Here is an 11,072-nt window from a genome sequence, read left to right as displayed (position 1 = left end):
CGCGGGGCTGCGGCGCCGGTCTGCCCGCCGGGTCCGGACGCCGAAGGAGGCCCCTGAGCCCCGGCCAGCCGCTGAGGGCGCTCGGCAATTGGGCCGAAGTTTAAAACCCGGGAGGAAGAGAGGGGACCTCCCCGGGGCCGCCCTGGGCAGTGCCGCCTCCGTCCAGAAGCGCCTGGAATTCAGACCCTGCCCATCCTCCCCTGCCCCTGGGGCGGCCTGGCCGCGCTTACGGGGAGCAGGAGCTGAAGGGTGCGCTCGCACAGCAAAAGACCTCAGAGCTCAAAATTTGGACCCCAGAGTCCTGGCTCTGGATGGAGGGGCTGGGGGCCCCCCTGTTCAGCCAAGGCCTTGTCTTAAGTTAAAGAGGGCTGTGACCCGAGGGCGCAAGAGGGCCCAGCTGTCGGCCCTTCGGAACTGGGCGAACACTCAGTTGTCAGGGGAAAGGCTGGGAGAGGCTCAGGGACAGGGCTGTGGGGTGGCACCTGCTGAGGAGCGAGTGTGAGGGGTGCCTGCAGCCGCCTGGGAGGCTACATTTAGGGCCCGTGTGTGTGAGGCACTTGCTGGAGAAGGAGCCAGCCAGCGTCAGGGGCTGTGTATGGGCAGGGAGGGGGCATGTGGAAGGCAGTGGCCTTCAGCCTGGGTAATTTTGCCTCAAGCGGGTGTTTGTCTGCACCCGGAGAGTCAGGGCTTGGGAGCAGGGAGGAGCGTGTCTTTGCACGCGGTGAGCAGAGGCAGAGAGAGACCACCCGGCATCCTCCCCGGCTCTGGCCAGGGCCAGACAGGCGTGCCCAGCGCAGAGCACCAAGCTTGAGAAACCCGGGCTGTCAAGGTCCTCTCATTCCCTGCCTCAGTTTCCCTATGGTTGGGGGAACCTGGAGTAAACTTACGGGAAATAGTGTTGGAGACCAGCTCCAACTATTGAGGTGTCTGGAGGCAAGACAGGCAGGACCCTAAGGTGGGAAGGCATCGGCGAGTGGAGATTCCTAAAAAAGGGGGTTGGGGAGACCTGGAGTAAACTTACGGGAAATAGGAGGCACGGGGTGCAATGGCAGCCCCTTCCCAGAGGCGGTGAGTCTGTGGGGGAGCAGCTGAGCCCAGTGCGGGGTTCTGGGTCTTCTTACAGCCAGTCCAGAGTACTTGGCTGCAGGCAGCTCCCCCACATAGAGGCTTCAGTGTCCCCGCTCTGCAGGGAGGGAGGGGGTGAGCTCTGTTTTCGTAGGTTTTCCAGTGTCACTGATGCCACACGTGGCCTGCAGGAGTTTCCCCCCTGAACTCACACCTAACGCCTCCAGTGGCTCACACCAGGAAAATAACATCCAAGGGACGGCAGGACCCCGAATTCCTTGTGGCTCCCCAATCTGCGTCCTTCTTCAGTGGATTGTTCCCCTGTGGCTGGGCAAGAGCCTGGTTAGGCAAGAGGCCTGGGCTGCACCCCGATGCCAAGACACGAGCACCCCACTCTGGGTGCCAGCTGCGCGTGTGAGTGGGGTCCTCAGTCACAGCCAGGAGGACCCCGCTCGGGGTGACTCCCGGTGCTCCGAGCTGGACTCAGGAGTGAGCTCTCCGGCTCAGCCCCTGGGCATGAGGCCATGGGGCCGGTGGAGGGAAGCGGCCTCCATGCCGGCTGCCTGTGTGCGCAGGGGCAGGCGCCATCCCTGGCGTGACTCTGCTTGTGGGCGGGTGAGGCCCCGGTGGCCCCGAGGCCGGCAGGGCCCTGGCTGCCTGGCCTGCTCAGGAAGTAAGTCCCCAGCCTCGCGCCGCCTGCGGGGGCTGAGGGGCCACTGGGGCCAGGAGTCTTCCTGTGGTCCCCACTGTGGGAACTGCCCCGCTGACTGAGGAGTGCTGATGTGGACAGGCGCCTGCGCCTCCCGGTGGTGGGGACAGGGTGGTGGAAGGGGCCGCCCAGCCCCCTCTGCGGAAGCCCCACACCCCAGACCCCCAGGGTGTCTGCGCTGTGGAGCTGGCTCCTGCTGCTGGCTGCCTGGGGACTTCCAGAGTGAGCTCAGTGTCCTCCCAGTTTCCTACCCCCGCAGGCCAGTGGGGGAGGGGCGGCGCCCGGACAGACGTCAGCTGCTGCCCCAGCAGGCTGACCTCCGCCAGGCCTGGCAGGGAGGAGGCAGCTGGCGGAGGCCGAGAGCGGCCACGGGGAGGCCCTGCCCCTCCTTGGGGAAAACAAGGGCCTTTCCTAGACTGCCCAGAGCTCCTGTGGCCGCGTCCTCCGTCCACGGGAAACTCATCCTAGCTTCTGTCCAGAGTGGAGCCTGTCCCCATTCTCGCCCCCTGCAGTCAGTATCCCAGGGACCCAGCTGTAAGTGGTTGGCAGTCAGAAGCTGCCAGCGGCGTGCTGGTGGGGCCTCTGGAAAAGTGGGGGGGCTGGGGGCAACAGGTGAGCAGGCGGATGCTGGCCTGAGGGCAGAGTGAGATGGGAGCCCAGCGGGCACTGTGTTCTGTTTGGTGTGTGGTCAGGGGGTGGCAGTCATGTAAAGCGTCTGTGCCTCAGTTTCCCCAACTCTTTTTTTTTTAAGATTTTATTTACTTTTGCATAGAAGAACTGGGTGTAGGCCAGAGGTATAGGGGGGTGGGTGAGAGGACTCCCCAGAGACAGAGTAGGGAGCAGAACTGATTGATTGACCGAAATCCACTGCTGAGGGGGCTGGTGAGGAGACAGAAGGGGTCTGGGCCCTGGGGGTCCCTCCCTGGCCAGGGATCGAACTTGTGCTGCGGTGGCTGCAGACAGCTTCGTAGTGCTGCGCTTTAGCCACCGGGAAGGCCCCACTGGCCTGTTCTTTTGCCTCTGACTTCATCAGTTCCAGGTGGCAGGGGTACAGAAAGTGGGGTCACAGCCCCAGCACCTCTTGACTGTGGGGCCTTGCTGGCTCAGAGGCCAGGTGAGCCGTGGCAGCAGCCGTCAAAGAGCTGTCCACTTCCAGCTGATTGTCTGCAGGGTGCCGGCCGCTTACAAGCTCATGTCATCTACTGGGTCCCTGCATGGGGGGCCTCACCCCATTTCGCAGCAGAAGAAACTGAGGCTTGCAAGTAGAAAACGCCCAGAGTGTCCCAGACTGTAGGTCCTTTTGTCTCGTGCTTCACCAAGCCACGCCGTGAGCCCTGTCTCCGGCCCACACCCTCCGCCAGAGAGCCACGTGGACCTGTGGGGGCGTGGCGCAGTGGCTGGGTGGCCCCGGCTCTGCTGGCCCGGGGCAGCCTCTTGCAGGCAGCAAGCCCCAGGGCAGGCTCTGGGAGGCCAAGTTTATTAGCACCTTAATGACTGTTTATAAGGTGTGCCTCTCTTTCCCCTCCTGTTTGCCTGGGGGCACCTGACTTCTGCCCCAGGGCACCTCTCTGTAGATCGTCCCTAAGCTGCTGTGCCCCCCCTCCCCAACGAGCCTTGGCTGTGCTGACCAGAGCCTGCTGGCCCTGGGAGCTGCTTAGCATCTTTCTTAAGCCGAGTGGCAAGTGTTAAGTGGCTCCAGAGGCCCCAGGCGTGGCCTGGCAAGGCGGGGGCAGCTCTCTGCCCACTGTTCTGCAGTCAGTGTTCTCACAGGGGCCAGGCCCGAGGAGATGGGCGGAAATCGGGGGGCTCTACACGCTGCCCCCTCCCTGTGCTGTATCTGTCTTTTCTCCAGCCATTGAGCATGTGTTAGGCCTCTGCCAGTGGAAACCCAGCTCCCAAGATGCCGGGAGGCAAGCCCTCCCGACCGCGCCTGGTCCCCGCGAGCACCCCTGTCCAGGGCCCTCCTGTGCCCCAGCGGCCACTTCTGGTGCCTGCCCCTCCCAAGGGGGTCAGGGCCCAGCAGAACTGGGGCACAGTGTGGCTCTTTCACAAAGGAGGCAGGGCCTGGCTCAGCGTTGAGCCCCCCACTTGCTCCCTTCTCCCAGCCACCCCAAGCCATGGGTAGCCCCTTGGGTGTTCTGGGGCCCTGCCCTAGGCCTCAGTTGGGGCATCTGTGCCCCCAACACCAGCACCTTCTGGGGCCCAGAGCATCCCAGTGGTCCCGGCGGGTTGGGGGGTGCCTTGCTGCCAGAGGCTGCCACATCTTAGGATGTGGGGTGTGGGCTCCCCCCACCCCCCAGCTTCCTGGATCCCAGGCTTCCACAGCTGGGGGATCACATGGTGCCAACACCTCTCCCCGTGTCTGTGGTCACCCTTGGGTCCCAGCCCTCTGACTGGGTCGGGGCGCCCAGAACCTGGGATCTGGCTGGGAAAAGCAGCTGTTCCCACACCCCTGAACCTGCCCTTCCAGTTCTTTGTTTTCTGAACTGAGGTTGAGCAGAGAAGGGGGAGGAATAGTCTGGCTGGGACCCTGGGGAGGCGCCAGCTGCAGGTGGTTTCAGTTTTCCCCTGCCCCGGGGTGCTGGATGGAGCCTGTGACCGCTGGGAGGTGCCAGGGGAGGTGCCAGCCGCAGCTGACCTACTGGCAGCTTCCCCGCTTGCGTGTGGCTCCCTGCTCCCCTCACCCGGCTCTGCCTCCATCTGGGGCCCTCTGCTTCCTTCCCCTTTCTTCACTCCATTTCTCGGCTCCCCAAATCCTGTCTGACCCTCAGGCGTGGGGTGCGGCCCATGGTCCGCCCCGGCACCATGTGAGCTGAATCAGCGGGTAGGGTGCCGGGGCTGGGGCTGGTCACTGGAACCCGCCTCCTGGGGCTGCTCCTGCTCTCGGGGCCTCGGGCCCGTGTTGGTGGCTCCCGAGGTCAGCAGAACTGGGGACTGGGCCCGCCTTGCGCGGGTGAGGCCAGCTTCCTCTCTGCAGCTTTCTAAAGACGAGCTGCTTGGAGGCTGCGGACAGGGAGGATGGCGTTTCAGTTTCTGTGGCAGGGAGCGCGGCCGCTTCCTCGCCCGGCCCTCATCACCCTATGAATCAGCAGCCAGGGCAGCCGCTCCACTTCCCAGCCGCCGGCCTGCGCCCGCCTGTGCCAGGCGCCGGACTCGACTTCTCTCCCGGGCGGCCCCGACCTCCCCACCCCCGGCACTAACAGTCTCCCCTTTTCCACGGGCGGGGCTGCTCCCCCTGGCCACAGGGGCTCCATTCTCCCTCTGCCCACGCAGGCTGGGCCCTGTGCCGGGCCCTTGGTGTCCTGGCTGCAGCCGCTGCCCCGTCCGGCTTAGGGCTCGGGGCTGGAGAGGCCTCGCCACCAGCCCGGCCATGCAGGCTGCAGGAACAGGCCATGGCTGGTGTGGTGGTGGGCAGTGGGCGAAGGGGGGGAGACTGGAACCAGACTGCTGGCAGGTGTTACTCACCCGGGCGGGGGCCCCCGTGCACCTGCCCAGACACATGGGGTGCCCCGTTGGAGGACCTCCCCGGGGAGGCCTTGGCGTCCGGCCGCGTCTGTCGGGACAGGGCCTAGCCGGCAGTACCCAGCCCCACCCTTGTGGGGAAACCGGCTTCTCAGGTGGCACTGCGTGGGTGGTTTCTGAGCTGTGACTCTTGCCACATCTGCCTGATCCTGGCCACCGCTCACTGGGTCACACACTGGGTGTTGGGCTGCAGAAACCGGTACAGAGGCCTCGACCCCGGGTCCCTGGGGATCCCTTGAGCACCGCGCTCGCCCCCCCCCCCAGGCCCTCTGCCCAGGGGCCTGTCTCCTCCGAGGCCGGGGTCCAGCACGGGTCCTGCTCGCCTCCCCACCCCCACGGCCGTGCCCGGCAGCCAGCGGGGGGGAGGGGGTCCTGGAGCATCAGATGAGCGCGTGGGCCAGGAGGAGGCCGGTCCCAGGATGTCACAATTTCCCCTGCAGTGAGCAAGCACTTCTGGGGTGCAGAGATAAGCGTCGGGCGGGGCGCCAGCACTTTCTCCGCCTGGCCTCTGCCGGCTGGGCCCTCCACACTCTGAGTGGGTCGAGTGGATGCGCAGGGTGGGCGTGACTGCCTCGGCACCTGCCACACCCCAGCCTGTGCCCCAAGGAAGGGGCTGGGCTCCAGTGCCCCCCCTTTTCTGCCCGGGTTCGGGACGCTAGCCCCAGCATGTGGAGAGAGCGCAGGGACAGTGATGTTTTTGTGCCGAATTTGGGCAGCAGAACTTGACCCTCACCTTGTCCAAGGCCCCAGCCGAACAGAGAAGGCTCGATGCTAGTGCCCTGGGCCCCCGCCCCACCCTGAACCCTGAAGATGCGTGATGCACCCCAGCCCTGCTCTGCTCTCTGGCTGGAGCGGCTTCTCGCTGGGGCCTCCAGGGCGACCCCACGCTGGTCCAGCCCCCTCTTCGGTCTTGGATTTTGTCTGCCCCTCCGACACTGGCTGTGTAGCAGCGGTCCTGGGCCGGGGGTCCCAGCGAGGCTGGTATGGCCCTGGGGAGAGAGAGCTCCGGGCCTGGGGGGTGCCTGTGGTGGGCCGGGGAGGCGGGTGGGAGTCGCCTGAGCTGGGCATGGGGCAGGAGGTCTACTGGGGCCTAAGCCCGGGCAGCGCCTTCCCGCAGTGGCTGCAGAGCTGAGGCAGGTCGGGCCGCACGCCGGAGCCTTCCCGTGCTGGCTGCAGAACTAGAGAGACCTTGTCTGCTGACGGTCACTCCCCAGGGTCAGCGTCGTGGCCGTCGGTGCATGCGCAGCCATGATGGCGCCCGCGGCGTGCCGGCCCTGCGCTGTGTGGGGCAGGTGGGAGCCGCCTGCCTGTGGCCTGCCCCTGCGGCATGGCGTGAGTGCAGGTGAGAAAGTGCTTGATTCTGTTGCTGGTCGCAGGCCGCTTCCGGGGGAGGGGTCTGCTGGCAGCAGATGAAGCAGAGCCTGGCCTGCCGGCTCAGGGCCTCTGATGAGAATAGGTGGGAGCTTGAGTTGTGGGGGGCCTGGGCCGCGCGGCTTGTCTGGTGGGGTGTGGGGCCTGGATTCAAGGCACCGAGTGCCCGCCCGGGAGGTGCGGTCCCCTGCGTGGTGATCTTTCCTGAGCCCGGGCCCCCCGGGGCTCACCCCGGCCCAACTCCGCTGTCTCCCTCCCTCCTTGGGGCCAGTTCCCAGGGCAACGGCCGCCCGATGCCCTCTCCCTGCCCCGTGGTCCCAGAGGAGGGGCGGCTTTACGCACAGGCCCGGGTGAGGCGGTTGCCCCGGCGCTGTCCCTAGAGCGGCCCCAGAGTGGCGTCCCGTGGGGCTCCGGGGCCCCGGTGCTGCCCGATACCCACGCGCCTCTGTCCAGGGCCTCTGCGGGCCTCATTGTCCACACAGGTCTGCCCCGGGGGTGGGTCAGGACTCCCAGTGCCTCGGGGGAAGGTGGGATCCCCGTGTCTGCTGCCCAAGCCCTAAGGGAGCAGGGCGTGCACCCCCGCTTCTGCCTGGCAGTTGCTCCCAGCACCCAGGGTCCCTCCTGTAGCCAGAGGACTTTGGCAGAGGGCCGGACACTGCGCCGCCGCTCTGAGGCCCAGGCCCTGAAGAATGCTGTCGGCAGAGCCTCGGATGCTTCCCTGACGGGGCTGTCTAGCCCTGAGCGTACCCCAGCTCTCGAAAGGGGGACCCTTGCTTCCCAGGGTCACCTCCGGCCCTGGTGCCGGGCCCCGTCCTGGCGGAGTGACCCTGAGCAAGTCCCTGATTCCCCGGAGCCCCACCCCCACTGCAGCGTGGCCGGCCACAGCAGGTGCCTGAGGTGGGTGGGGGCACCGGAAGCCCAGCCCCTCCCTCGGGGCTCGAGGGTGGGGTGTCGTACCTGGCTCGCCCTGCGGGGGCACAGCCAGCCGGGCAAGGTCTTCAAGTTAAGCATTTCCAGTAAAGAACTGTCAGACGGGAAAACGCAAAACAAAACAAAGACAGGAGCCGGTGGGGGGGGGGGCTTGGTCAGGGTTTGGGGAGCCCCTGGCTGCCTCCCTTGCCAGAAGTCTCCCCTCTGGGGCCCTTACTCCAGGGGAGGCGGAGGGGGTACCTCCCCTGTGGCCCCACCCCCAAGGCCTGGGGATTGTGCCCGTTTCATCCACGACGAGGCTGAGGCTGAGAAGGTGAGACACGGCGGCCCTGACGTCCCCCCACCATCCCCCCTCCCGCAGGCCGTGAGCACCGAGGGGCGGCCCTGCCGGCCCAGAGCACGTGTCCGGTCTCCAGCTGCCCGTCCACGAGCGTAGACCTGCCCCGGGCGCCTGGAGCGGGGAAAGGGCCTGACATGCCCTAGAGCCGGGGGCTGGAACAGCGCTCTGAGGTAGGAGGCCGAAGACCGGGCCGCGCCCTCCTGGGCTGGGGGGCAGGAGACGCTCAAGGCTGGGCGGCGAGAGGGCGGGGGCTGGGCAGTGCTCCGCAGGCCAGGGCTCGGTGTGAGCAGGCGCCGGGCTGCCGCCCAAGTGGGGGGAGCCCTGCCGTGCCATGTGGGGAGCCGGACGGCGGCGCCAGTGTGGGCAGGCAGGTGGGCCACTCCTCCGGCCACTTCTCCCGGGGGCCTGGAAGGGGGAGCTGCGGGGGGACGGCAGGCTCGCCCACCGCCCTCTCGGGCTGCGTGAGGGTCTGCGGTGAGCGCCTCCCGTTCCTCATCGAGTGCAGCACCCCTTCCACGGGGGCAGTACTGGCCAGGTGGCCGTCTCAGCCTTGGGAAGGGACCCTGCGGCCACCCACCCGCTCCCCTCCTCCAGCCACCTGCTTCCTGCACAGCTGGCCTCGGGGTGAGGCAGAGGCTGTGGGCCCCTATTTATGGCCCGGTCACCAGGTTGCTCTGGGGTCCTCTTGTCCTCCCCCACACTCTGCCCAGGGACAAAGGAAGCCATCCTGGTCCTGACCGGGCTGCTGGGATGGCCCCGCTGCCTGGGCTCTGCTGGCTGGACCCCCAGGCCCTCTCTGGACACTGGCCTGGTCTGGAGCACAGAGACACCTGTGACCTGGTTTAGTCCCCAGAGTTCAGTCTGAGCCAACTTCCTGCAGGTTACTGGGCGCCCCCAGGATCGCCGGTCCCCTCAGTCCTGCCCCTCCACACCCCTGTGCCCGCCTCCATTCCAGCCGCCCGCCCCTGCCCACCATGGCCTCTGCCGATGAGAATGGGGAAAGCGGCCCCGTGTCCAGCAGCCGCCTGCAGAGCCGGAAGCCTCCCAACCTGTCCATCACCATCCCCCCGCCCGAGACCCCGGCCCCCAGCGAGCTGGCCAGCATGCTGGCCCAGGTGAGAGGGCCCCGCCGCGACAGACGTGCCCACGGGACACCTGCACCCTGCACGGGAGTGTCTCTCGGGGGCGGGGAGCCGTCCTGGAGCCAGGGTTGAGGTCCCAGCTGGGACGCGGCCGCCCACCGGCCCGGCCTCCGTGGGGGCGTGCTCTGGAGTGGCCAGGAGCCTCGGTGTCGCAGCCCGACCCAGGGCCGCCTCTGCCTCGGCGCCCGCGTGCATCCGTGTGTCCAACCCAGTCGCCATAAAGGCCTCATTGAGGACGGCCGGCTGGCGCCCAGGGCGCCGTGTGGTGCCGCCCACTCGCCCGGCTCCTTCCAGCACGTGCGGCCAGCACAGGCCCTGGTGACCACAGCACCCCAAGAGCAACAGGCGGTGCTTGCTTAAAACAGAGAACGCAGTGAGGGGGTGAATTAAGGCGAGGTTTGTTCTCTCGGGGCTTGCACCTTAGGAGCCGGCAGGATCTGGCCCTGGAGGCCTCAGCCTGACCGCTCCCCGCCTCCCCCAGAGGCCCAGGAACCCCGCCTACGTGAAGAGCGTCAGCCTGCAGGAGCCGCGGGGACGATGGCAGGAGGGCAGCTCGGAGAAGCCCCCTGGCATCCGGCGCCAGGCCTCCCTGTCCCAGAGCATCCGCAAGTGAGCCCCTCTGGCCCCCCGGCCCCCAGCCCCGTCCCCTGTGGCCTGGGCACCGTGTCCCCCGCCGGAGGACGCGGGCAGGAGCAAGCAGCCTCTCCCCACAGGTGGACATGAGGGCCCGGTGCCATGTGGCGGGTGGGCGGCAGGCCCACTGGGGCTGTGTGCCTGGTGGTCTCAGGGTAGAGACGGGGGGTCCAGGGAGCCAGGGCACCCGCACCCCTCAGACTGGCTTCCCGAGGCTGCTCGCCGCTCTGTCCAGAGTCCTGCCCCCACACGTCTGGCTGTCGGGTCCCAGTCGGGGCCGCCCCGCCCCCGCCCGCTGCCCCTGGCCGCCCCATCCCGCGTGCAGGGGTGTCGGCGTGCAGGCTGGAACCCCCCCCCCCCGCAGGGGCACGGCGCAGTGGTTCGGGGTCAGCGGCGACTGGGAGGCCAAGCGGCAGCACTGGCAGCGCCGGAGCCTGCAGCACTGTGCCGTGCGCTACGGCCGGCTCAAGGCCTCGTGCCAGAGGGACCTGGAGCTGCCCAGCCAGGAGGCGCTGTCCTTCCAGGGCACCGAGTCTCCGAAACCCTGCAGGATGCCCAAGGTGGGCCCCGCCCGCGCGGCACGGCCGTCTCTCCGGGGCCTGCGCTCCGCACCGCTCACCGCCTCGCCCCTCCAGATCGTGGACCCGCTGGCCCGAGGCCGGGCGTTCCGCCACCCGGACGAGGTGGACCGGGCCCACGCCCCGCACCCGCCGCCCACCCCGGGGGTCCTGTCCCTCACCTCCTTCACCAGCGTGCGCTCCGGCTACTCCCACCTGCCCCGCCGCAAGAGGATGTCGGTGGCTCACATGAGCTTTCAGGCCGCTGCTGCCCTCTTCAAGGTAAGAAGTCCACCTCCTGCCGGGCAGAGGGGCCTGTGGGCCGCCGCCTCCAGTCCGGCAGCTGGCCTCTGGGCTGGCGCACGAGTCGGGGGGGGACGTGCGATCCCCACTCAGGTGCCCAGGCTGCCAGGGGCCCCCGTGTGGGCGCCGGGGCTGCCCGGGGGCGCTCCCAGCCGGGGGCGCCAGTGTCACCGTGAGGGCGATCATGCCGAGCCCACCCAGAGAAGGGGCTGTCCCGGGGGGGACGTGCAGAAAGGAAGGAAAATTCCCCAGGAAAGGAAGCATGGGAACAGCATCCCAGCAGAGGGAACAGCCTGTGCAGAGGCCCGGAGGTAGGAGGGGATGTGGCTCTGGGGGGCAGCCAGTGGCTTGATAAGCTTTCGGCAGGGTGGGGGTTCCGAGAGGTCAGGCAGGTGGGCAGGGACCTGGCGGGCCTCGCCACGAAGCCGGGGTGGCGGAGCAGCAGCCCACGCCTCAGGAGCGAGGGTGCAGGAGCGTGAGCGGCCAGCGTCCCGGCCGGA

At 67.9% G+C, this 11,072-nt stretch overlaps 1 protein-coding gene across 1 annotated transcript in view; it reads left to right on the top strand.

The window, feature by feature from the left end:
- Window positions 1-11,072, top strand: part of RHBDF2 (rhomboid 5 homolog 2 (Drosophila)) — a gene marked incomplete at its 3' end in the record, with an annotated part of 15,241 nt that overhangs the window by 808 nt on the left and 3,361 nt on the right. The window contains exons 2-6 of the mRNA XM_012733002.1: window positions 7,959-8,107; window positions 8,893-9,052; window positions 9,561-9,688; window positions 10,077-10,272; window positions 10,348-10,551. Coding sequence (XP_012588456.1) covers window positions 8,912-9,052; window positions 9,561-9,688; window positions 10,077-10,272; window positions 10,348-10,551 — 669 coding nt within the window. The remainder of the gene's footprint in view (window positions 1-7,958; window positions 8,108-8,892; window positions 9,053-9,560; window positions 9,689-10,076; window positions 10,273-10,347; window positions 10,552-11,072) is intronic.

Source organism: Condylura cristata, unplaced genomic scaffold (assembly GCF_000260355.1).
Source record: "Condylura cristata isolate star-nosed mole 26May11 unplaced genomic scaffold, ConCri1.0 scaffold00038, whole genome shotgun sequence".
Taxonomy (NCBI): Eukaryota; Metazoa; Chordata; class Mammalia; order Eulipotyphla; family Talpidae; genus Condylura; species Condylura cristata.
The sequence above is the reverse complement of the archived record's forward strand: the minus strand, read 5'-3'. Positions and strand labels throughout refer to the sequence as shown.